Genomic DNA, 27,891 nt, shown 5'->3' on the forward strand with positions numbered 1-27,891 from the left:
AAGGGTTAACATCTCTTTTACCTGTAAAGAGTTAACATCTCTTTTACCAGCTCAGTAAACCTAGCTAACACCTGCCCAGAGGACCAATGGGTGGACAAGATACTTTCAAATCTTGGTGGAGGGAAGTCTTTTGTTTGTGCTCTTTGTTTTTGGTTGTTGTTCGCTCTTGGGACTAAGAGGGACCAGACGTCAATCCAGGCTCTCCAAATCTTTCTGAATCAGTCTCTCATGTTTCAAACTTGTAAGTAACAGCCAGGCAAGGCGTGTTAGTCTTATTTTTGTTTTCTCAACTTGTAAATGTTCCTTTTTGCTGAGAGGATTTTACCTCTGTTTGCTGTAACTTTGAACCTAAGGCTAGAGGGGGTTCCTCTGGGCTATATGAATCTGATTACCCTGTAAAGTATTTTCTATCCTAATTTTACAGAGATGATTTTATCTTTCTTTCTTTAATTAAAAGCTCTCTTTTTAAGAACCTGATTGATTTTTCCTTAAGATCCAAGGGGACTGGATCTGGACTCACCAGGAATTGGTGAGGGAAAGGAGGGGGGATGGTTAAATTCTCCTTGTGTTAAGATCCAAGGGGTTGGATCGGTGTTCACCAGGAACTTGGTGAAAAAGCCTCTCAAGGCTGCCCAGGGAGGGGAAGGTTTTGGGGGGACAGGAAGTGTTCCAGACACTGAAATTTCTGGATGGTGGCAGTGTTACCAGATCTAAGCTAGTAATTAAGCTTACAAGTGTCCGTGCAGGTCCCCACATCTGTACCCTAAAGTTCAGAGTGGGGGAGGAACCTTGACACCAGCAGATTGAGGAAAGTGATTATTTCCCTCTATTCGGCACTGGTGAGGCCACATCTGGAGTACTGCGTCCAGTTTTGGGCCCCCTCCTAAAGAAAGGATGTGGACAAATTGGAGACAGTCCAGCGGAGGGCAACGAAAATGATTAGGGGGCTGGGGCACATGACTTACAAGGAGAAGCTGAGGGAACTGGGCTTGTTTAGTCTGCAGAAGAGAAGAGTGATGGGGGATTTGATAGCTGCTTTCAACTACCTGAAAGGGGGTTCCAAAGAGGATGGAGCTCGGCTGTTCTCAGTGGTGGCAGATGACAGAACAAGGAGCAATGGTCTCAAATTGCAGTGCGGGAGATTTAGGTTGGATATTAGGAAACACTATTTCACTAGGAGGGTGGTTAAGCACTGGAATGGTTACCTAGGGAGGTGGTGTAATCTCCATCCTTAGAGGTTTTTAAGGCCTTGGCTTGACAAAGCCCTGGCTGGGATGATTTAGTTGGTGTTGGTCCTGCTTTGAGCAGGGGGTTGGACTAGATGACCTCCTTAGGTCCCTTCCAACCCTGATAGTCTATGATTCTAACACACAAAGACAAACACAGACAGCACAAATCTTTAGCTGGAGCTCCTGGGCCACACGGCATCCCCAAGATATTTTTTTTTAATTTATTGGAAATGTGAATTTGAAGCTCATTAAATCCTGTTACTTTTCAAAATGTAGATCAGCACTGACAATGGCAAAAAGTGGACTGTGGACTTCTATAACGCAATCTGTAGCTGTCCTCATTTTTAATACAGAGACGCAGCTTGCAGAGATGACAGGATCCAGCGTCATGCTCTATCTTGATCTTAGCTGTGGCTCCTCAGATCAAGCAGCAGTATTGCATGCTGGGACGTGTCTCCATGGGCTGCACCTTTGTATCAAAGAGGTGGGAAGCTATAATCAGCTCCATTTTACGTAAATTAGTTGTATCTGTTACACTTTTGTTAAGTTGCAAGGAAGCCCTCAGCGGAGCAAAGTTTGGATATCCAGGACTTACAGAAACACCTGTGCTAAATATTTTTGTCGAGTCAGTGTGAAAATTGGGTGTTTAATAGCCTTGAAATCTTCTCACTTTTAAAAAGAAGTGGAGTGGACTAGTAGATACATAAGCTGCAGTAAGAAAGAAAAACTGATTTAATGTCTCCCTCCTCTTCTTTTTTTAAACACTCCCTTGCAGTTACACTTTGGCTTCCTTACTTATTCTTTATTAATTTATATTTACCATATTTTTTAAAAAAATCACATCACATTAGTGAAATAAGTTACAATAATATATGAATGGGAGCCAAATCAAAAAAGCTCCCACACAGGAAATGAACTAAGGATGCCCCTGCATTGCAGTAGGAAACAACAAACCACACACAGGAACAAATGATCGTGAAATATGTGGTGGCACTTTTGCATTTGCAGCAGATTCTTTACAAGGCACAAATCTGTTATTTAGGTAGGTATATCTTTAGAGTAGGGTATTTAAGCAAATAAACATCTATATTTAGAAGACATGGGGCACGAGAAATTAGAAGCGGGAACCCCACATTATTGTTATAGAATCAATGTGTGCTAGGTCCTTTTCAGACATCTAAATCAACAAGTCCCTGCCCTAAAGACTTTACCTAAAATTAGGCAAGAGGTAGGAGGAAAGGAAGGAACATGAAAGTGAAGCAAGCTGTTTAAAAATGGCAGAGATCATGATGGTTCCAAATATTTTCTAGACTTATAATAATAATTTGTATTTACTGTGTAGTGTAAACTAGGTAAGAGGACTATAAGTAGGCTATAGGTTTGTCACAGTAGTAAAAATGTCATAGACACTGTGATTTTTCAGTTTATCCATTACTTCTGTATCGAGCCTAGCTCAAGGCAGGCAATCTGGTGGCGCCGGGGCCAGGAAGAGTGCAGGGTATTGCAGGGGAGTGGCCCATCTGCACACTGAATCGAGACCCAACAGGCTGGAGTAGGGAACCAGGCCAGTACTGTGGGACAAGAGCCACCACTGCATGGTGAGTGCAGACCACTTGCTCTGCAACCCCATCCTCCTTGGCCTCCCATGTCCCAGGGCAGGACCTGACATCCCACCCAGGGCCTCCCACCTCCTGGGGAGGGAAAAGAGGTGGCATGAAAAAAAGGAATGGAAAGAAAGAGGGAAAGGGTGGTGTGGTCATATTTCTTTGGAGTGGCCACATGCTGCGTCATGGGGCCTGCTGCAAGAGGAGAGTTGGAGAAGTTGTGCCTGTATCACTACTATACCAGAACGCCCCAAGCAGTCCTCTGTGCTGTCTGGTTGTCTTAGAGAGCCTGGGTATAACAGAAACATCTGCTGTCAAACAGTAAGGAAGAGTGATGTCTTTCTTGGTGTGGGGAAGGCCACAATTCAGCATTCCCCAGCACAGAACACTACTTCTACACAAAAATCCTCTATTCAGTTTAGGAAGAAATATCCTGGTATATTGGGCTATGCAGGTCCCTGCACTTTAGACATCTCATGCCATTGGAAAATACCTCAGGTTTCTTAGCCATCTGGTAGAGTCCTTTGCAGCATGTTTTATCTGGGAGTGGGGCACTGGGGCTGCCTGTACTATAAGTGAACTTGTCCAAAGCTGCTCAGAGGAGAGTGCTCCAAAGATTCCAAGACTGCAGGTTCTTCTATCCCTACCAACTTGCAAAGGAACTGGTCATCTTCCATCAGCTGGAGCCAGACACAGTAGAAGATTTTTGAGCCAACAAACTTCTCATGTACAGGGAACATTAACTAAAAGTTTCATTGTGCCATTCATTGGCTGGCAGGGAGGAACTATTCTCAACTATGGCAACTGGTAACAGTAAAAGAACAAAGAAAAATCTCAAGAATATCAGTCTAAAGAAAAAAATTAACAAAATAGGAACTCTAATTCTCCAAAGTGAAATTTATGTAAGAATTTATAATGTAAAGCAAATGTTCATATTAAAATAAAAATCACCAAAATAATATCTACTCAAAATCCAAAAGTTTCATAGTACTCATGTAGTACATTCAGAGACTACAGCTGCCCTATGACACAGTATGCCTGGATTGGTCAATCTATATTTGTGAAAATACCATTAAGACACCTGTGAAAACAAAACAATTATTCAGCACATTTTAAGGAAACAATCTGACGTGCAGCAAGAACTCAAACTGGAAGGTACCATCTGCTGCGACAGACAAAACAATTTCCAAATGTTATAGAGCTATTCATTAATCCCCTGACAGCTGTCAAATAGGAAATAGTAACTAAAATAAACTCTCAAATGCTATCTCAAGTAACTTTACACTCAGAGGGAATTTAAGCAGTGAGAGATAACATACTGTTAAAATTATTATACTATTTCTGTTTCTTAATATACCTTGAAATATTTAAAAGTAAATCTTAAAGGACATTCCCTCAAGGTTAACAAACCCAACATTTAAAATAAATATAAAATATCTAATTCCCCCATATTCAAGCGCTGCTGTGATCTTGTGAAGTCAATTTATTCCCCAAACCTAGGACTTCATCCCGAGCAGGGAGCCGAGGTTCTTTGGGATTGTACATGTGCATATCTCCGCAAAACCCCCTCCATTCCGTTTCAAGCCCATATCTAGCCTTGCAAAATAGTAGTTTTTGTGAGCATACTAATTAACAGGTTTTAACTAACATGATTGTAAACAAGATTTTGCATCCAGTGTAGACACGGCAAGTCATGTTTTAAAATATGTTAACTGTTTGTGGTCAACCCCAGGGTACCCACTAGGGCTAATTAAAGTTGTGTTAATTAAAATGTGTTTGCTAATGCTTTTATAAATACTACTCATTTTCCTAGACTAGACATGGCCTTTATAAACTAAGTTTTGAATCCTATTCACTGTAGCATGAAATTTGCTCTGGTTCAGGCACCCAATACAAAGCCCTGAATACCTCTAAGACCACACAGGGGACCATAGGCAGCAGAGCTGAATTTGGGGTGAATGGGGGCTCTTCCACACATCCAGCATGTGATGAAAGAGGCTTTTGTACTGGGCATGTGCTGGAGCCACCAGAACCAGGAGCCCCAACACACTGTACAAGTGACATGGAGAAGCTGCAGACTCGCACCATGGCCCCAGAATGGAGTAAGATTTATCCTTCCCCAATTTCCCACCTTTCAGAATGCCCAATTTGTCAAGCTTCATGAGGATGAAGTGAATTTCAGCCTGTACTGTTTGCAGAGCAGGATATTTGTTCTTTTCAATACCCTTGCTCACAGGAACAGAATAGACCTGCTGAGAGGAGGGGATAGCTCAATGTGCACTTACACACACACACACACACACACACACACACACAGAGGTGACAGGTCTAAATTTAGGTCTCTCAGCTCTGATAGCATCCATTTATATGAAAGGTTGGATTTTTTTAAAGTAACCTATCCACAGTTCAATAAAGATTTTAGAAAACACACACTCCCACTTTCTACCCTTTTATTGTGATTAAATGCATGCTTTTTCAGAAAGTCTGTATCCATATAAATATGTTAAAATAAAATCTATTACCTACACTATATATAACAACCTTTAAAAGCAAGACCAGCCTTGTAAAGTTTCAGTTTTATTTTGTTCAGGTTTTGACACATAGTTTCTGGCCACCTGAGGCAAATTTGAATTTGAAGTCGCTTTCATATTGTTTTATTTAAATAAGAAAGTAAAAGTATTTGATCATCATCATATTAAGGTTGATGAGTAGATTTTATGCCTACACTAATAAATGTCCGTGGCTATTTTGCAAAACTACATAACATTAATAAAGATATTATCCCTAAATATTTTTAAAAGCTAGAATACTGGGGTGGAGAGGGGAGAAGAGGGAGAGACACATTCTTACAACAACAAATTGTAGAAGACAGAATTATAAGCGCATACTATTTCGTAAAATCATAGATAGCAGGGTGGGAAAAACACCCATTGCGACATTCTGTCTGATATTGCTGCCACTCATTCACTCCTCCCCTTCAACTTGCAAGGAAGGATTAATTAAAGCCTATCTCATGCCCACTAACATCTAATCTTACCCACTTTTGGAACTATAGCCCCACACTGAGCGAGGCCTAAACTGAAAAACCTAACTCTCCTATCTGCTTTTATCACAGGAATACCTATGTAAAACTGGCTAAGCCCAAATGTGTCCTGCTGCAAGAATAATTACAAATAACATGAGGGTTGGTTTTTTTATGATTTTTTTATAATCTCAAGATTCATCTCATCTGATGACAATTTAACGCATAACATCTTTAAAACAATTTAATGTCAAGTAGTGCAATAAAACCAGGTTCTCGGGCAGAAGGATAAATTTGGCTTTATAATGAGTGGCCAACTCATGCTAAGGTACACTTGTGAAATATGGCCAAGTGGCATCTGGTAATCTGAGTTGCCTCACATCTAGAGAAGCATTTGCCAAACCCAAACAACAAAAATATACTCAACATGTCCATGTAGTGTTTTTGAGACCATTTTATCTCTTCCTGTTGATAATCTTGCATCTAAAAATGGTCCCAAATCACATACAGAACATCTATAATACTTACCTAATTTATCTATTGTCAGTGTCTCTCAGTGTGCCACCTCAGAGCCCCTTTTAGTGATCATAAAGAAGCTCACCTTTATTTTCTGTTAAACCTGAGGTATACAATATTTCTATTCCTAATTAGATTTCCTCTCTCTGAAGCCAACAGCCTCCATCCCTAGCACTGACATCAGCTGTACAATAGCCGCTCATCTGTTCAAGCAGAAAGACTAAAAGCATCATGAAACAGTTGAAAGAAAAAGGGGAAAATGAATTACCGATGGTCAAATGTGATAAACTTCTAACATTAAAATGTACACTGTTTTAGTTACAGGAAAATGTAAGTCCTAATCCCACCTACACAGCTAGGGGAACTCACTGCAATCTGACCGACCTGTGTGCTTTAAACTGACTAGATCAGTGACAGTAAATAGCTTACAGAATGAACCTTTGCTCTAACTCAGCAGTGAGAATACCCATAGCCAGCATGGTAACCAAGTAAACAAAACTACAACAAAGGAGGACAGGCTAAAACAGGATCAAGAGCTGCACAGGTGAAAGCAAAAACTTACAAAGAACAACAAATAAAAAGTTATTATAGAGCTGAGCTTTTATAATGCAACCACACATCCCTGAATCATCATCTGTTTGGTATCCAGGGAGCAGATGGCCAGAAGGTCTGCATATGTGAACAGTATTATAGTCATGAATAGCCCCGGGTAAAGCTGAAATAGAACTCAACACAGACATTTACAGGGACTATTACTATCGTGAAAATTATTCACTGACCCATTTATGTCTAATGGCGGAGACCCTTGAATATTTTTGACTGACAGGAAAAAGCACTGTATCTTGCAAAAATGTCTTATGATTGGATTTGTTTTTAAATACCATTAGCCCCCATGCCAAAAAAAATTTTTCAATTAAATTTAACACTATTCTAATGTAGTCTACCAGTCTATCTCTGGTGTTTAACAGCATGAAACTACACTTATTATATTTGAATGTTACCCAGTATTTGCCCTGTAGTACTGTATATTTTTTTAAAACTGAAACACGATGAAAAACAACATTTAAGCTTTATCACCATTTCATTGGTTGCCTTCAAACATGCCTTTCATTATATTCTGTGTATTACCAAAATGAATGCCATGTATCATTCTCTCCAATGACTAACTTCCCCAGAAACTAGAAGCTGACCAACAACTGGGTTGTGCCAATGTCTCCATCCTTATGCACAGTAGGCCCACTGTGAGGCCAACACAGTAGGCCAACTGTGAGAACTAAAATGGACTTTTTAAAGTTTACTTGGAGCCCTAAACACTGCAGGACAGAGAGCAAGGTTGTCACTCAAGCCTCTTGATATGACTTCCCCGGGAGCAAACAGCTGTAGAGGCAGCAGAACGCTGACAAGCCCTGAGAACAGCAGTGGACTGCCACTGTTGATAGCACCTTGGTGAATACCGTTGGTGCTGCTGAAAGGAAAAGGGGGAGCACTCTGTACTGTTAATGTTCTAGGCCCATGGTGAATGAATCGCAAGAATCTTCTGTGTGCAGGGCGGATACCTATGGGAAAATAAGCATCCTTTAAATCAAGAACTGTGAACCAGTCGCCCTTGTTCTGTGAGAGGATTAGAGGCGCCAGGGTGATCATTCTGAATCTCAGGCAGCAAATAAAAGCATTCAGCCATCTGAGATCTAGCGCGGGCTTCCAGCTGCCTTTCTTCTTGGGAAATGAGGAAATATTCTGAATACAATATTTTTTCCCCATGCTGAGCTAGTACCAGTTCTATGGCTCCCAGATGGAGTAGGTAGTCTACTTCTTGACTGAAGAACCTCTCATGAGAAGCATTCTTGAAGACAGATGGGAAAGGGTATAACCAGTGATGATAATTTCCAGAACCCATCTATCTGATGTTTTGAGGTGCCAAGCATGGAACAAGTGGCCACCAAATGGGGTGCAGGAGTCTGGACAAGATAAATGTAGAAGGGGGATTGCTTTGCAGCTCTCAAAAGTCCTGTCAAAAGGATTTTTTGGTGGGTAGCTAGGACTGGAAGCAGAATGAAGGCACGACATTATGCTTACTATGCTGCATTCTCTGGCATTTCAGAGGTGGTTCATAAGCACTCTGATGGTAGAATGGTTAAAGCTCTGGTTGTTGTATGTAGGGCTGAGTCTTGGGATATTTCTTCCATGGTGCTGGGGTATAGCCACTCAGCAAGTGAAGGGATGCTCTTGAGTATTTGAGGGACTGTAATGACTGATTTTTGTCCTCATTGAATATGTGTTATTTCCCTCAAAAGGCAGATCCTCCACAGTGAGTTGGTCTTTTCTGGGAAATCTGGAGTATTGGAGGCACGAAACCTGTCTTTTACTATGGACATTTCAATCAAGCAGGAGGCTGTATCTGCTGCATCCATTGAGGCCTGGATGGCCAATCTAGCCAGCAATTTGCCTTCATTGATAACTGCTTGGAATTAAAGTCTATCTTCTTCATGGAGTTTGTTGGTGAATTCCGAGAACTTATAATAATTAATAAAAATCATACTTTGACAGTAAAGCTTGGCAGTTTGCTATGTGGAACTCTTAGCTCATCAAAGTGAAGTTCTTTCTTCTGAAGAGGCTTAAACATTTGACCTCATCAGAGGATGTAAATCTGAAGTAGTTTTGCTTGCTCTTTTGGGTGGCAATTTGCATCACTTGAGAATTCAAATCAGGGTATGAAAATAAGTATTCTGCTTTCCTAGATGGCACAAAGCTTTCCCTCTATGTTCTCTTTGGAGTGGGAGAACAAGTGGCTGGAGTTTGTCAGCCCATCTTGGCCAGTTCTAAGATAGCCTCATGAAGGGGCAGTGCCATCTTACTGGAATCAGCAATCTGGAGAATGTCTAGTAGTTTATAAGGGGTGTCCTGTACTTTCTCCAGGGGAATTTGGAGAATGTCTGCAATCCTCCTCTGGAAGTGCTGGCACTGCCTGTAGTTGTTGGGTGGTGACAGTGAAGCCGGTGCAACCATCCCATTTGTGAGCGATAATAATAACCTTGCCCAGGTGAATAGTCCTGCCTAGTCTGTCAGGTTGCTCGTCTTCCTCAGATAATTCCTGAGGGTTTGATGTTCTTCCCTGTGTGGGGAAGCTTGTCTTGACTCCCGGTATGACCTTACAGATTCAGGATGTCACATATATGTATCCCAGGAACCTCCCAGTAAGGCCAATGTGAGGAATCATAGGAGAAATGGGGCAGACCCCATGGAAGGGGGTACCATTGGTCCCAAGCTGTGTACAGTCCCTCCTGTGCCAGAGCAAAGGTGTTCATGAAATCTTGGACCCTCTGTCAGGGCTGAACTCATCTTGATGGTATGGTAAAGCTCTTCGACTGACACTGGAGAAGAAGCCTTCTCTGCTGATGCATAGTGCTGTTGGTACTGGAGATCTTATTATGCCTCAGCTGGTCAATGGTACTGGAGAGTGATGAACTGATGGTGTGAGGACATCACTGGCTAGTACCTGGTCCAACAGTATTGGCAACTCTGGATCCATGTAGATAGCAGTGTCCTCTGGGGCAGTGTATCTAGCCCTCGAAACAAGACAGCAGACCAGGCTTCATTCCCTTATTGGCACCAGTGGTTTTGCCCTAGTCTTAAGTATCAACAATCCTTTCTTATTTCATGGTACTGATGATGTAGGAGGCATACGCTGCCTTCTTTTCTCACTGGTGCCAATCTTCGGTCTACTCCTTCAGGTAGGGCTGGTTTCAGGGCATTCTTGCCTTTGAGTGTCAAGAAACCAGAACTGTACTCCTTGTGAGCTCCTGACACTCCGGTGGTAGGGTGCAAAGTTTTACTGGACTTAGACAGCATCACAGAGCAGGTCCTCTTTTTGCGTGATGACTTGGAGGGAGATATCTCATGTTTCTTGTGAGAATGATTGCTCTTACCCTCCTCATGCCTTTGTTTGGAAGAACCATCTTGCTTCCTGCGATTCCCCCCAAAGCTGGAGATCACTGTCCTTGGATGGGTGCTTCACATTGCCTCTGTCTGATGTACAGGAGGTCTGATCGGCTGGGACTGAACTGGGGCCTTAAAGCACAGTCCATCAGGAATCTTTTAAGCCTGTGCTCATGGGCTTGATGCTTCATTTAGAAGGGATATGAGCATCCGCAAGGCAATGGAGGCATGTGTCGTGGTCATCCCTGACTGGAAAAGCCCAGGGGCAGGCCACACAGTCTTTGAATCTCAGGATCCTGGGCATATTAGGCACCTCACAGGGATATGGGGGCAGAGGAGAGGACGGGACACCCAGGTCCTCAGGACTACTAAACTATCTACAAACAGGTTTTTTAAATTATTTAAAACTAACGACAAAGTTTTGAAGAAGAATGCTAGCTAACACTGCAGACACTGAAGAGCATCTCTCTCAGACCATGGGCAGTAGAAAGAAACTAGAGAGGCAGTCAGCCCATGCTGCCACTTATAGGTTTGAAGCACGAGGAGAAGGGCAGAAGTATGAACCACAGACACTGCTAGCAAAAATCTTCCCGTCTCAGGAGCATGGAGCACATGCACATCTCGAGTGGAACACACATGGGATGATAACTCAAAGAACTACTAAGAGAATTCGTATGCACCATTTGTTCTGCAATAGCACAACAAGGTTTAAGGAACTGAAAAACATTATCGGCAATAACAATGAAGAGTTAATTTCTAAACTCATGTAGTATGCTAGTTAATATGTATGCATGTACGCCAATGTATGTATGTATATTGCTTTTTTCCTTATTCTAGACCTTTAGCTGTAGGTGAACTAACAGTTTGGACAAACATGCAAAACAGACCTCAACACCATACAATTAAATATAAACACAAAGTCTGTTTATCTTTTTTCGATGATATTCTCTTGAATTATTAACTAATAAGATGTTTATAAGTTGTTACACTGAAATCAAATTGTTAACTGTTCCTACTTTGTATTTTTCCTTACCTCCATTGTAGCGGATTGCTGTAGCAGGGACTAGCAGGGTTGCTCTGGGGTTGTGGGTTCAGGTAAAAGACTAAAGGAGAAGTAGCGAGAGCACAATCCGCACTTAATGGGATTTTAAGGTGTTGTAGACCTGGAGCAGATGTAGGGGAGAACATGTGCTGATGAACATCACTTCCTCGGCAGTGGGAGTACAAAGGAGAGGAGATTCTGACAAGGTACCACAGTAGAAACAATCAGTGTCAATGTCATATGTTATTGCTTTTATTTTTAAAACAATAAAAAATATTTAAAAGTTTTTCTATTAAAGTCATTTAATAAACTAAGTGGTCAAAAGTCAACCTTTTAATCAACACCTGAACTTGTTCAATTGTTATGATGAAATAACCAAAATGTTACTGTAGCCAGTGCAACCCTAACTCAACGGAATTTTTCCACTGTGGAGTTATTTGATCCTGAACTGAGCAAATCTTCCATGCCAAACCTAAGATTATATGCAGAATAGTTGTAGCTGTGTCAGTCCCTTGATATTAGAGAGACACGGTGTGGGAGGTATTATCTTTTATTGGACCAACTCATGCTAAACAACCTTTTCCACCTTGCATTTTGCTGTTACACTGGAAGTACCTTTCCCAGACCTGAAGAAGAGTTCTGTGTGTCTCAAAAGTTTGTATCTCTCACCAACAGAAGTTGGTCCAGTAAAAGATATTACCTCATCTACCTTGTTTCTCATACATAGGTGTGTAAGAAATACGGTAACACCTCACTTAACATCCTCCCACTTAACATTTCGATGTTATGTCCCTGCTCCATTAAGGAACAGGCTCGTTTAAAGTTATGCAATGCTCCCTTATAACATCGTTTGGCTGCCTGCTCTGTCCACTGCTTGTAGGATTCTCTGGAAGAGCAGCAACTTTACAAGGGAGCATTGCAAAACTTCCTTTTCTCCGACTCCTTCCCCTTCCTTCCAGAGCTTCCCCCACCACTTAAGACTTTCTGGAAGAGAGGTGACGAGGCGGGGGGAGCTTCACTGCCGGTGGATGCAGAGCACATGTTAATTTTTCACTGTCAGCCGGTACTGAACTCTGCCATCATTCAGGGGGCTGGAGGGGAGAAGGGAAGAGGTTCACAAATATCATTGCTGAGTATAGTATTAAATTGCTTGTTTGGGAAAATTGAGGCACAGAGAAGTTATGTGACCAATCACAGCAGATCAACTGCAGAACCAGGATTAGAATTGAGAAGACCCCCAACTGTGTGCTCATTTTGCTAAAGTATGGGTTAGATGAATGGACTATAACGTGGATAGAATGCTGGCTAGATCATCGGGCTCAACAGGTAGTGATCAACGGCCCCCCACTACAGAAAGGATGTGAACAAACTGGAGAGAGTGCAACGGAGGGTAACAAAAATTATTAGGGGGCTACTACATATGACTTACAAGGAGAGACTTAGGGAACTGGGCTTATTTAGTCTGTAGAAGAAAAGAGTGAGGGGCCAATTTGATAGCAGGGGGGAGGGATAGCTCAGTAGTTTGAGCATTGGCCTGCTAAACCCAGGGTTATGAGTTCAATCCATTTAGGGAACTGGGGTAAAAATCTGTCTGGAGATTGGTCCTGCTTTGAGCAGGGGGTTGGACTAGATGACCCTTCTGAGGTCCCTTCCAATCCTAATCTATGATTCTACCAGAACGGGAGTTCCAAAGAGGATGGAACTAGGCTGCTCTCAGTGGTGGCAGATGACAGAACAAGGAGTAACGGTCTCAAGTTGCAGTGGGGAAGGTCTAGGTTGGATATTAGGAAAAACTATTTCACTAGGTGGGTGGTGAAGCACTGGAATTGGTTACCTAGGGAGCCAAGTATCAGAGGGGTAGCCGTGTTAGTCTGTATCCACAAAAACAACGAGGAGTCCAGTGGCACCTTAAAGACTAACGGATTTATTTGGGGAGACGCCACATGGCTTTTTAACCCACGAAAGCTTAAGCCGAAATAAATCTGTTAGTCTTTAAGGTGCCACCAGACTCCTCATTGTTTTTATCTAGGGAGGTGGTGGAACCTCCATCCTTAGAGGTTTTTACAGCCAGCCTTGACAAAGCCCTGGCTGGAATGATTTAGTTGGGGATTGGTCCTGCTTTGAGCAGTGGGTTGGACTAGATGACCTCCTGAGGTCCCTTCCAACCCTAATCTATGATTCTATGATAAAGAAAAAAATGCCTGGGCTATTAAAATAATGTAAATGTATTAATTTCTAATATGATATGAAGGTCTTTTTTACCCCAGATTTTAAGCATGCTGGAGGAAAATAATCTGTGTATATTTACATAAGTGAGTATCATAATTACAGCAACATGAGTTACTACACTCCAAACAGCTGAACATATTTTAAGGTCCAATGCTGCACTCCTTAGTGTGACAAAACTAACCAAAGTCTAGTCCAAATGCTGGCTGCCTGGCGGGACCCTTCACAAAGTATTCCAAAAAAATATTCTTTGAAGAAAGATATTGCATTTGCTACCAACACCACAGGTCTGCTAGGCCTGTTTACATAACTCAGTATCCAATTTACCTTAGCAGCTACACATTACTACCCAGAACTGTTGTTTTGACCACTTAAGTTTCTTGAAAACTAATTTGGATAGGATTTTTATCATGACCAACAAATAAATCAACTTTGTTTGAAGTTACAAGTTAGGTAGTATAATATTTTTTCCCACCAACCCAAAGATGATGGGCTGTTATACCAGCATTAAAAGACAAATTTTAAATCATTAAATATAAACCATAAAAGCCACCCTTATATTAAAACTATGATCCTCAATCAAGACTTTACATATCACAAAATTAAAAATTTTGTACCCAATCCCCAAAATTTAATCCTTTCATGTACAATGAAGGCTCAATTAATAATGATTTTTGTTTGGGACACACAAGAAGAATTGTGCTGTAGACAGGAGTGATATGTACTATACCAGATGGTAAGACTGTACAAGATTGTAAATTCTTTGGGGCAGGGACTGTGTCTTTGTTCTGTTTGTACAGAGCCTTGAACAATGGGGTCCTGGCTAGGACTTCTAGGTGGTATTATTATACAAATAATAAATAACATATGTTGTATTAACTGGGCATAGATATTCACCTACTTTGCTTTTGGTAAAAATAAATAAATAAATAATAAAAAGAGCTCCATCTGTCCTGTTCAAAACATTAATAAATACAGTAGTATGAAAATTTGGGATGGACTTTGGTAACTGTTGTTTTGGGCCCAAATGCTGCATGTGAAAGTACTGAAATTATCCAGAGCTGCTAATGTTCCCTGCTTTAAAATTACCTAATGAAACCAAATGCATCTGATCAGTAAGCAACCCTTAGTTTCTGGAAATCCCCACTAGCAATCTGTACTTAAAACAACTGATGGGGCTTACAATCTACTGACAGAAAGGTTAAGCCTTCCTCTTCTTCTCCTCTTCCTTCATCATGGACTACATAACACAGTTTCACTTAGCCTCCATGCTTATATCCATACTCTTTATATACAATTTCTTTCATTTTTAAGATCAAAATATCACTAATAATGACTTGCTCTTACATTGTGCTTCTCATCAGAAGATTTCAAAGTGCTTTACAAAGGAGGTAAGTATCAAAATAAAATATGTTCCATAAATTGGTATACTTAAAATGCCTAGAGTTGTATATTAAGATGAAAATTTCAGGTAATGCAGCAAAAACATTCTCATCTCACCTAAATATTTGGAATGTATTATTTTAAAAGGAAAGAGGGCTTCAGCTGCTTTGAGCTTTCTCACTGCTCTTATTCTGATAGATTAAAGTTTATTTCCCTTTTAATCTGTTTAAATAACCGTTTAAAAAAAATGCAAAAAAGCACAGAGTATGAAGAGTGTTCAGTTTTACCATAGCAGTTAATGCCATGTACAATACTAAACATATATTAGGTGCCCATTTAAACAATTATTTTTAAAACTATAAAAGCTTGCATTTATCTGGCAACACTTTTCCTTCTAATACAGCATTCACTGCAGAGTTTTGGAAAATAATATTTCCTATGTACAGCCTAACGAAAAGTTTGACACTGCTAAAATGCTCCTTCAATAATTAATCTTCTTCTAAGTTAAATTAAGATGACATTTGTTGGCCATGAAAAATTCTGGGTATTTTTCCTGATAGTTTTCATATGCACTGTTAAATTGTCATTTTTTTTTCCACAACAGTCCTTACTGGATCCGCAGAGATGGGGCTCCAAGTCTCTGTTGCCTCCGTTTCATCATTGTACTTTCTGATACACTGTCTCTTCTCAGAATAAGCGGTTTAAAGCCAGAAAGGAGAACCCGCTGTTATCACTCCAGTGCAGAGTACAGAACAATCAATGTAATACAGAGCTCTTCAAATATCCCCAGTGTCACCACAGACTTTATGAATTCAGTAACAGTCCAGATTAATCAGCCAGCTCGTGTCAAAATCTAATTATTTTTGAAGAAGTCTTCCACAAGTCTATTTCTAGCATCCATAAACAGGAAATGAAGACCAACAGTATGCAGCAATAGTACTGAGAAGCCAAAGATACAAACTAAACAATCTGATCTGTCATACAGACAGCAATGTACTACTGACATCACTCACACTTAGAGCACAGCAAATCAGTGGCAAACTTTTTCTAGGCTTCAGACAGCAGTGACACGTTCACTCTTAGTGAATCACAAGGAAAATGCAGAACTAGAGAGAGAGATGGCATACAAGAAAAAACTCTGGCAGAAATCTCACATACCAGCTTGAAAATTCATCCTGTGATAGGAATACAGTCATTGCTCCCACCCAGAGCCCCTAGGAAAGTCATGAGCAGTGCAAAGAACAGCTGTTCTTTACCGGGGAGGAAACATGCTAACTATCCCAATTTTGGAAATCAAACCGTGTAAGAATCTACAGAACTTCCATCTTAAAACATTCATAATGTATTAATTTGTTAAACTATGAATTTTACCGCACAAGTTATCAGGAACAAATACATAATGAGGTTATGTTCTAGCTTAGCTATTTCTTCTTTCCTTCTTTATGAACTTCAAAACTACAAAGACAAATTGGCAATAGAACAAACTGTCAAAGGATATTGAGGACACTAGAAAAACAGAAGGCTACACTATAATAATCTTTTGTAGGACTCAAGAGGTTCCCTTGCACCCCTTAAATCTCTGAGTCTTGCATTTTAGTTTTCGAACGGTAATGTCTATCATTAGCTCAAATCAAACTCATGCTGTTTGCATGGCTGTCACAAACTACTGTCCCTCTTTCCTGAAATCCATTATCTGCAGAAAGTGAGCTTTCCAAACTAACACTCCACATGAACATCTTGTCCAGATTTTAATTAAAACACTGTGTCTAAGAGATTGTGGTCTATTTTTTAAAGAAGTATTTAATATTTTCAAATATTTATAAAACCCACCATTTATGGTTCTTCATTGGATAGCAGGTCAAATTCAAGGTTATGATCTTCATCTTTAAAGCCTTCCGCAGAAGCGATCCAAGTTACCAGACAAATGCCTCTCGCTAGAGGACCACGACCTCCGCTGACAGCTTTGTTCCACAGGAATAATGCAACTGTCAACCTAAAACATTAGACCTATACACCCAGGAGATGGCGTATTCTTGACTACTGGTCCTCAAATCTGGAAGATGTCAGGACTATCACAAACCTCAGCACCATCAGAGCAAAATGAAAAACCCAGCCACTTTCACATAATTAGCACCACCAATAGCAAAAAAAAGACAAACAAACAAACAAAAAACCCCAAACAAACCAGAATCCCAGTTCTCTGGTGGAGAGTGAAGGAGAGATCTTTACATGTATACTATATAATAATAATTTTACGATGGTCCTAGTATGAAAATTAGGTAGATTAAATAGTGGCAAATTTTAATTAAAAAAATGGATACAACATTTTCCCCATTTTTAAAATATTGCTAAGAACCTCCTCAAACACACAGATCAATCCTAAAATCCTTCCCATGCACCAATTTCCCCTTTACAAACTGTACTTCAAATAATTTCAGCAAGCCCCACATACTACTGGCAATGTTGCTATGGAGCCTCAGTAGGCGCAACGCCACACATTCCAGCTCCTGACTCAGCACCTCATATCAATTTAAGAGCACTAGGTTATTTTTAATCTACTGCTCCTGAGTGTTTCTCTTCTGAGTTGAAGGGAGGAGTATAGTTAAAATGTAAAGTCTCTCTCACCCATTTATTAAAAAAAATACCACAAACTGAAAAGGCATTATTATTCTTTATTTCCAGATACAAAATAGTACAGGATGGGAATAGAATGCCACTCCCCCCTTCCTTCTCAGAGCACCATGGGACGTTTTTTACCCATTTTCTTCATTTTACATTCCCCACACTTGCAGCATTGTACTGTCATGGCTGCCTTTCTCCTGAGTCAGGGAAAACTGCACGACTCACCATAGAACTGCCTTGCTGCCAAGACACACTGAAGCTGAGTGATATAATGCATTTTTTTTCCAGGGATAACTGTACTGTCTCCATAACTTCTGTGCCCTCTGAGCATGAAAAGGGAAAGAGACAGACCAGAATTCAAACCAAGGACTTCTGTACAGCAGTGCACAGCCTGCCCACTAAGATACAAGACTCTTCTATTTTGAGCAATCGTGATGTCTTACCTTATCTATTTGCACTTTGGATATTTGCAATATTAGGGAATATTTGCCCCCACTCAGCTTTGGCACTATATTTGTACAAAATTAATAAGAGTGATAACATTAGCAAGGCTCCCCATAATTGCTTATAACCACAACCGTGTTAGGTTTAATCTTCACCTAATATATTGACCAAGAGATTTTGTTTTCCCACCCATATGATATCCAAATTATTAGTACAGAAATTAAGATCTTTGTACAAAGACTTGCATAAATGTGCAAATACTCTTCCCATGCTTGCTTTCATTCTCTTCAGTCCAGCAAGTCAAAATATTTTCCTTGTTTTCTCCATCTATAACTTTTGTGTCCTCAGTATTAAGCATGATGATTTAGAAAAGTTAGCAGCAGAAACAGGTACAATTTTAAGCTTGGGTTTAGCACATTCTCTGGAAGCAATTTATTTCTGCGTAATTCCATTGAGAGGAGATTTGGGAGCAAATTTACTAACAATTACTATCACTTATTTAATTCAACACCCCTGGACGCGTCAGTGGCAACAGAGATAGAACCACCACCAAGGTTCGTTATCGCAAAGAATTTAGCAGCTTCATACATGTCCATACAGTGACTACCCATTAGAGGGGGACAGAGAACCAACCACACTGTGTGTATGTGGGTTACACATTTGCTTTTGTCAAATAACATCATGCTGCACAATGCATTTATTAAAAACTCAAATAAAAGTTTGGGTAAGGCAAAAATAACTACATAAAAAAAGGTGTCTTTGACCACTAAAACAGCTAAGAATCTTTCTAATTTATCTACAGTACATACATAAATGTATCATAAATAAAAGTTAATCCTCTTTCAAGAGAAAGGATGGCAACTTCTGTAACTGATGTGCACCACCTAAGACAGACAAGATGGGTGAAATAATGTCTTTTATTGGGAAGAAGATATGCTTTCGAGTTTACCCAGAGCTCCTCTCCAGATCTGGAAAAGGTACTCGGCCTATGTCAAAACTACAGTTTATGTTGCAGAACTTATGTTGCTCAGGGGGTTGAATAACCCCACCACCCTTCCAACCGACATAAGTTACACAGACACAAGCACTGGTGTGGACAGCACTATGTCAGTGGGTGAACTTCTCCCATCGACGTAGCTTCTGCCGCTTACAAGGGTGGTTTTATTATGCCAATGGGAGAGCTCTCTCCTGTCAGCAGAGAGCATCTTCACCAGACATGCTGCAGTGGTGCACTGCATGCTGCAGCTGCATCGCATTGCTGCAGTGCTGGACGCATAGACATGCCCGCTGAGTGTCACACAACCAAATACGAAGTGGAACAGATGGTTTAGCATAACTTGTTAACCCATATTGTAAGAGACGATTCAAGATGAAGTAGCCAGTTAACATGTCTGCAGTCTTAAGACAAAAAAGGGAAGTTAGTGAATTACTGATTGTTGTAATAAGCCATAAATCCAGTGACTTTAAAAATTGAGGATTTAACAATGTCTAACAAAGCTACAAATTTAAGCTCCAAGCTTGTCTTTTGAAGATATTGTGTGAGTTTCCTTTGAAGATGAAGACAGAGATCATATATGGAGTAACTGCTTTGTGAAAAGTGTTCACCTACTGATGATATGGTGTTTTTGTCTTTTATCATTTTTCTGAGACAAGATGGGTGAGGTAGTATCTTTTATTGAACCGCTTTCTGATGAGAGAGACAAGCTTTCAAGCTTATGCAGAGCTCTTCTTCAAGTTTGAGATGAGTTTGTAGAATTTCTCTTGGAGTTGTTTGGGGAGGGATTTGAAAACATGCAATTTTAAAGAAGCAGTTTTGGGTTGCATTAACAGAGGCATAGCATGCAAGTTATGGGAGGTGATAGTACCACTCTGCTTAGTGCTGGTTAGGCCTGAACTGGAGTACTGTGTCCAATTTTGGTCATTGCTATATATAGGGCCCTACCAAATTCACAGTCCATTTTGGTCAATTTCGTATTCATAAGATTTTAAAAATCATAAATTTCATGATTTTAGCTATTTAAATCCAAAATGTCATGGTGCTGTAATTGTAGGGGTCCTGATCCAAAAAGGAGTTTGGGTGGGGTCGCAAGGTTATGTGGGGGGGGGTTACAGTTCTTACTTCTGTGCTGCTGCTGCTGCCAGCAGCGCTGCCTTCAGAGCTGGGCAGCTAAAGAGTGGTGGCTGCTGGCTGGGAGCCCAGCTCTAAAGGCAGAGCCGCCATCAGCAGCAGCGCAGCAGCAGTGCAGAAGTAAGGGTGGCAAGGGATGGTATCGCCACTCTTACTTCTGTGCTGCTGCTGGCGGGGCACTGCCTGAAGAGCTGGGCACCTGGCCAACAGCCGCCACTCTCTGGCAGCCCAGCTCTGAAATCAGTGCAGAAGTAAGGGTGTCAATACTGTGACCCCTCTAAAATAGACTTGTGACACACACACCCCCGCAACTCCCTTTTGGGTCAGGACCCCTAATTTGAGAAACACTGATCTCCCCCTTGAAATCTGAATAGTCTAGGGTAAAAGCACGCGAAAGATCAGATTTCACAGTGGGAGACCAGATTTCACAGTCCGTGACGCGTTTTTCATGGTCATACATTTATTAGGGCTCTAACTATACAGACAGGATGTAGAGAAACTGGAAAGGATTCAGAGTGAGTGACAAAGATGATCAAAGAGATGGAATGTAAGCCAGAGGCGCAAAGGCTGAAGGAACTGAGTATCTTTACTTTGGAAAAGAGGGAGATTGCGGGAGCGTGGGAGGGCAGAGAACATGATGGTGGTCTTCAAATACTTCTAAGACTTCCATTAAAAAGATGAGGAAAAACTGTTTTGTCTTGCCACAGAGAGCAGGACAAAAGGCAATGGGTACAATAAATGTCAGGGAAAACTTCTTAACTGTAAGAACAGTAGGAAAATGGAACAAACTTGCTTGGAAAGTCAGGAAAACTCCTTCACTGGAGGTTTCAAAATGAGACTTGATAGCCATCTGCCTTGGAAGGGTTACACACAAAAAATCCTGCACCTTGGCAGGAGGTTAAACTAGATGACCCTTGCACTTCCTTCTAATCCTCCAATTCACCACAGTTTACCTAGCAATTTAAGGATATCATCAAATGCTTCTCAAAAAAACTCCAAGAGAAACTCTGTTAACTCATCCCCCATGAACCCACCTTCTACGTGCTTCCCAAATACACAAACAAGGGAACCGAGGGAGACCCATCACTTCTGGTTATGGCACTCATTCTGAAGAAATATCAGGACTCAGAACCCATCCTTAAACCACTCAACATACAAAGGGCCAGCTTCCTCCACGACACAACCAACTTCTTCCATAAACTCTGCAACATTAACAACTTCCCTCAGAATATCATCTTTGCTGCCATGGACGTCACTTCCTGATACACCAACATCCCTCACAATGATGGCACAGCTACTTGCCTCAAATATTTACAAGACAATGGACAACCCTCAGATATGCATCCCAAATACATCACCAAATTCATCCATTTCATTCTTACGCATAACGATTTTATATTCAACAACACTTTGCCCAAGACTTTCTTCTTTGACATACCATTTTCACCATTACAGGAATCATAATTTTTTTTTAAAAATGATTTTCTGAGCAGAGACTCTTTAAATCAGGGATGGGAGAACAAACAGTAGACTCCATAGATCTTGCTATGCAGATTTTATTTATATGGGGAGCACTCTGATACTATGGTATCAACAACTCTGAGATAAACAGAAATAGTTTTCTGAGATCTACAGATCCACAAGGCTCTTTCCATTGAGCCATACAATTCTAATTTCTTGATAAGGGCATTTGGGTATCAATCAGAAATAAATGAAAATCACATCATAGTACTAACTTATTAAATTAAACAAACGTAAACCAACTCAAAACAACTAGGTCTGACTGACTGCACTTCCTATAGTTCCAGGAAACACAGTAATAATTTAGTCAGAGCATCTTTAAAGCATATTGAACACTTTCAAAATCTCTGTTCCGCTAAATATTGAAATCACATCAGTAGCTGTTATTCTCGTCCTTTGCAGTTTATAGTTTTGCCTTCTAGAGACAGAGGCTACTGAAGTTCTCTTCACAGAGGTAATCAAAAAGAAAGGTTTGAAGTAACTGGAGCAAAATACTTTACAGACAATTCAGCAATATCCATAGTTACTAAATAAACTATCATAAACTGTCAGTGCCTAAAGACCTGACCACAGTACCATATGTTTCTCCTGTTAATACTTATAATAGTTTTATATTGTACCCATCTCCATACTTGACCAAGAAACAGGAAAAACTTTGGCATCCTCAACTCCAGATCAATTGTTACCTTAAGGTAAAGGTTTAACTCGATTGTCTCCAAATACTTGTCCAAGTGCTCTTATTCGATCACTGTCTTGATTGTTCCCAAATCATATAAACAACGGTGTTCCTAAAACCTAATACAAATCTAGCTAAGCTGGCCTAAAATGTATACTGACAGATAATTAATGTATGATTTCTGTGTTCTGTTTTGTTATAAATAACTGAGTTTAACACCATCATATGACTTCAACGAAAAGGTTCATTCACGCGTCATTAAAAAAAAAAAGCCTTTTGACCCAGTCATATTGTTCAGCGGTGAATCATGGGCACCACACAGCACTTTTCAAACATTGCTCCTTATACAAAGGAGAGATTTTAAAGAATAAAAATTAAAACTCATTCATTACCAAAACCTGAAATCTAAGACAGCTTATAAAAGGTAACCTAAGGAATTGACTTTGCTTCTGTGATACGCAAACTTTAGGGCATGGTTATTAGTTAGAAGGCTACGACTTTAAGCTTATTGTAGGTTTAACTGGCAAGCTCGCTTGTTCTTTATATAATCCAGCCACTATGCAGTTTTATTCTACCACATACCAGACCACAGAAAACTAAGCCTAGCAAAAGTTAAATTCTCTCAGAGATTATCACTAAAACACAGTCTCCTAAAACTCTGCAAACCTAACAAGAGATGTTAAAATGAATAACTGGCTTGTTTTAAGAAAGCTGCTTTTTCCAGTTTGCTATTTTATGTTTTGTGACAATACTTCTATAGTCTTGATTTCACAACAACAAAAACCTGCAGGGATTGGTAATGAGAAGCTAGATTTTTCACATCTACATTGTACACACAGCAGTGACCAAATGTTGCTCCCATCAGTGACTTGTGTGGAATTAGTTTATTAAATCTCAGTACAAGCCCCGCTGGACACTTTATCCAGAGTACAAAGGTTGGGATTGAAAGCAACGGGGACCACTGTTGGCAGTCTCAACAAGAAAGGCAAGCACTGTCTGCCCCATGAATGCTGAACTCCCCGCTCACTCCTGCAAATTTCCTTCACGTCAGGGTTGAGCCATACTGACTAAGCAATTGAGTGGGCTTGGACTACCACTGGCTGTCCTCCACCTCTTAAAGAGATGAACAGACTCCAACGTGGCCAACATGGCACCTTTCAAAAACACTTTAAAAGCACATGAAAAATGTTAATGAAAAAAGAAAATCTGTCTCTGATAGCTCTGCGTGGATTCAATAGGTGAGAATATGCACGTATTTTTGTTGAATAAGCCTTATGTACTCCTAGGGGAATTCTGTGCCACTGCACATGTGCAGAATTTATGTCCCCCACAGATTTCTTTGCTTCCTCGCAGAAAAATGACTTTCTGATGTGGAAGCAAACGGAAGCCACAATTGTGGTCATGTGACCCTCCCCAGCAGCATGTTTCAGGTGCCCAGGGCAGCCGGGAGAGAGGTAATCACTGTGAGGCAGCAGGCAGAACTGAGGAAGACCAGGGTGATGGCTCCTACCCTCTGCTGGGCTCAGCTGCTAGTCCAGGCTGGGCTGCAGAGGACAGGACTACTTCTTCCACTGCACAGCGTCCGGGGCAGGGTCAGACCCACACACAGATTTCTCTCCCGGCTGCAGGAAGCTCTGCAAACTCTCTCACCTCCTTCTTCCTGCACCCATCACACCTCAGCTGAGGGGGTAAGGATCCATGTACAGGAAGCTGTTCCCCCATCCACCCAAACCCCGTGCATCCAGACAACCTCATACTCACCCCCTCCGCACTCAGAGCCTCCCAATATGCTCCACGCCCCCTGCACCTGGACCACCCCGATGAGCCTCTGGCACTCAGATCCCCAGCCCACCAAGCCCCAACCAGTTGCACCTGGATCCCCATGCCACTGAGCTGCACTCCACTGGCATCTGGGCCCCTCCACCAAACTCCCACACCCAGACCCCCCTGCTGAGCTCTATTCCCCGCCACACCCAGACACACACCCCGCTGAGCCCCAACCACCTTTACCTGGACCCCCCTGCAGAGTCCCATTACCAGTGCACCCAGAACCCCCAAACAAGCCCCTGTACACCCAGATCCCCTCAGCATCCAGATCCCCCACTGAGCAGCCGACACCCAGATTGCCCCACACAGAACCCTCTCAAATCACACATGGATCCCCTAACACTAAGCCCCTTCACACTTGGATCTTGTGTTGCTGAGCCTACCTGGTGCACCTAGCACAGAGGGGCAGGGCCCTGGGCTGTTTCTGGGGCAAGCCCCATCCTTGCACTCTGTCAGGGTTGAGTGCAGCCTCATCTCGGAGTCTGTGTCGGGGAGGGGAAGGAAGGGAAAGCTGCACAGTGATATCCCACCTCTGTGCCCCCCAATGCCATGCTGGAGCCTCCACATTTATTTGACAAATAAAATTTGCAGAATTTTAAAATATTGTGTGCAGAATTTTTTTTTTGCATAGAATTTTAAATTTTTTTCCACAGAATGCTCCCAGGAGTACTTATGGCAGCAATGGATGAAAAGTAATTATACTTACAAGCTTCCTCTTCTAGGGAGACTGAGTTCCTTCTGGAAAAAATACAAACAAAAAAATTAGAAAATTAATAAAGAAAGATCTTAAATTAACTTCCTGTTTATCTAATCTAGTAATATTACTTTACAAATAAAATATTAAGGGACAGATTTTCAAAGATATGTTCAAAAGATGCCAGCACTCCTAATTTGTTACCACATATATTATCATTGTATGCATAATATGGTATTTGCACCTGTTTATAGTCAACTGAGCATTCAACTGGCCAGGTACGCACACAAGTACTTGCTTTGTCTGCACAATTATGGTATTTATAGTCCCAAATTAGAAGCGTACAATTGTATATAAACGTACTAACCATCTTTGCAATAAATTCTATTCTGTCCTACACAGTTCATCACTCTAATATCTGAGTGCCTTCCCATAGTGCATCATGTAACATGATAAGAGAACAAACACATGACAGATGTTAACGTCTCCCGAGGGGCTAAGTGTGTGCAGTGGAGTGTTTTCTCTTGGATTTTTTTTTTTAATATACACATACTGCTATATGTTTCAGAAGAGAAAGTCAAGGAAATGCACCTTGCACTTAGAATCAGCACATTTCACTATTAACTGCAAAGATTAAAAGACATTGAAATAGAGAAATATTTTTTGAACTTCCATCTCAGGTAAGCACATTTCTCTCTCTTTTTGAAAACATTTTACACTGCTGCATTTTTACTATGTCACCGCTAGATGGTATCATCACCCTACTCAGAGTCCATCTTCAACAAGGCACACAAGAACAGAAGAAACAAGTCAAACAGTAAAAGTTAAACAGCCACATGTGTATTTATAGGGAAGTTTTTATTTTTTTAATAGTTCTACTACTCTGCGTTTTTAGTAGGACAATGTGAAGATAAATATCACATTTTTAAAAATTAAAATTTAATGGTGTTATTAATAAGATCAAATGTACTTTATTCAAACTGACCTGAACATAAACCTTTAATTTACTTTTTACCATTTATAATTATTACAGCTAGAGCCAGCATATTGTCTCTTTGCAATGCTACTGAGGCCCAGAAGTAGCAATGCAGGTAAATGGGATTTAGAATCTTAGATTTGTGCTCAAATGTTAGCTGTCACTCCTCCCATCTGCTTATTTTGTTTCTCAGCTACTTAATCTGTTTTGCACTCAGTATGGACAGTTTAATTAGAATGGTCAGTTTTATTTTCTGATTTTCATATACTAGCAAACAGTTGTGCTTTGTTTCCTCATTATGGGGAAGGTTTATATAAAAAAATTTTTTAAAAACCTATGAAAACACATTCACAAGATTTTTTTTAGTTAAGGGCTAAATTTTGGGTTTAAATGATTGAAATGCTACTTTATATTACATATAGTTGCATTTTTAAAAATAATAAATTGCATATTAGTCAACATTTTTGAGGTCACTGAGAAGTTTCTAGCTAGTAGTTTGACTCTAATCATTTAATCAAAATAAATCAAGCATGATTTCCCACTGACTCTACACCTTGGAATTTCACGGCCACTTGCACAGTTCCACAGCTCTAATTGTACTGAGTAATCAGGTACCAATCATCACAAGCCTGAGAACTTTATTGCATCGTGAAATACATACCTGTCACCATACAAACTGTCAAAAGCTAATCAAAACATTTTAAGTATATAAAGCAATCAATCACTACCACCTAACTGATCAAATATATTGCATTCTAAAGGGATTTCCTTCTTTCTTACTCTTTTAAAAGAGAAGAACCTTGACCTGAGAGTTTTACATATGACACAAAGCTTTTTGGCCATTGTCTTTTAATACTTTATAAGCATATGCACCATGTAAATAATGGAATAAAGGGGGTCTTTATGAAAATGGATTTCAACTTTAATTGCAATATCTAAGTGAAACACATATGGTACATTTTATTTTAAAAGAGTTTTCATCCAGTGGAACTGCACACTGTAAGGATGCAGTAACTTGTTCTATTTGCACACAAGTTCACTTCCCAATACTGCCGATCTTAAGCATTCATAAATCATGAATCAGACCCAAAAATTCATGACATTCACTTAAAATGAGATTTTTTTTTTTAAAACAAAATTTGGGTCCTATTTGCCTTCTTGGTTTTGTGCCTTTAGGGTCTGCAAGGTTTTTTCTATATAACCATAAAGACTTGAGATATGTTGTGGGGGGGGGGGTGTAAATAAAACAGATGTCTGTACTCTAGTATGACACAAGAAGCTGGGGCTTTAAGAAAAACCTGAAATATGAGACTCACGGCACAAGAATGAGAGCTGACAACACTGCCTCCTGTCCTGTACGGCACACAGTCTTACGTTTGTAATATTAGCTCTAAGGGGCAAGGCGCCTCAAAGTCATTTATGTTTAAAGGCATAGGCCAACTCTGTGGGTGCTCCAAAAAAAATTGTGGGTGTGCCTCCCCCTTCGCCCCCACAGTGCCTCCTGCCCACCAGCAGCCCCACTGATCAGCTCATCCCCCTCTCTCCCAGAGCCTCCTGCCCACTGCTGACCAGCTGTTCGGCAGTGGGCAGGAGGGGCTGGGGGGAGAGAGAGGACCGAACGCAAGAAGAGGTGGGTGAGGGGTGGAGTCGGGGCAGGTGTGGAGGCTTATGGGAGGGGTGGAGTGGGGGCAGGGCCATGCACAGAGCAGGGTGTGGGGGTTGAGGAAGGGATGGAGTGGGGGTGGAGCCTGGGGCAGAGCAGGGGTCGTGCATCCCCTGAAAACTGAGGAAGTTGACACCTGTGTTTAAAGGGTTACGTTTGTTTGTATTCTCATTTGTACCTATGAGAGTTAACTTTTCATTATCCATGAAAACATTTTTCTTAATACATAATCCACTGTCTGAATTTTGAAATTAACACATTTTATTTTAGAAAAACATATGATCTCTCAATGGAACTCAATTAAATATGCCAGGACTGACTTACAGCCTATCCCTATAGTATTCACATTCATTCTGTGATTGCACCTAAATGAATATACTGC

General features: G+C 40.8%; 1 protein-coding gene across 5 annotated transcripts in view; it reads right to left on the minus strand.

The window, feature by feature from the left end:
- The window catches only part of MAST2 (microtubule associated serine/threonine kinase 2), a 359,963-nt gene that overhangs the window by 157,701 nt on the left and 174,371 nt on the right, over positions 1-27,891 (minus strand). For 2 of the 5 annotated variants that reach the window (XM_050961826.1, XM_050961825.1), the window contains exons 4-5: positions 24,883-24,914; positions 11,341-11,547 (exon numbers count right to left, since the gene is read on the minus strand). In XM_050961826.1, coding sequence (XP_050817783.1) covers positions 11,341-11,547; positions 24,883-24,914 — 239 coding nt within the window. Of the gene's footprint in view, positions 1-11,340; positions 11,548-15,569; positions 15,889-24,882; positions 24,915-27,891 lie in introns of those variants that run through there. The other 3 variants (XM_050961827.1, XM_050961828.1, XM_050961829.1) reach the window with 2 other exon arrangements.

The sequence above is a fragment of the Gopherus flavomarginatus genome, chromosome 7 (assembly GCF_025201925.1).
Source record: "Gopherus flavomarginatus isolate rGopFla2 chromosome 7, rGopFla2.mat.asm, whole genome shotgun sequence".
Taxonomy (NCBI): domain Eukaryota; kingdom Metazoa; phylum Chordata; order Testudines; family Testudinidae; genus Gopherus; species Gopherus flavomarginatus.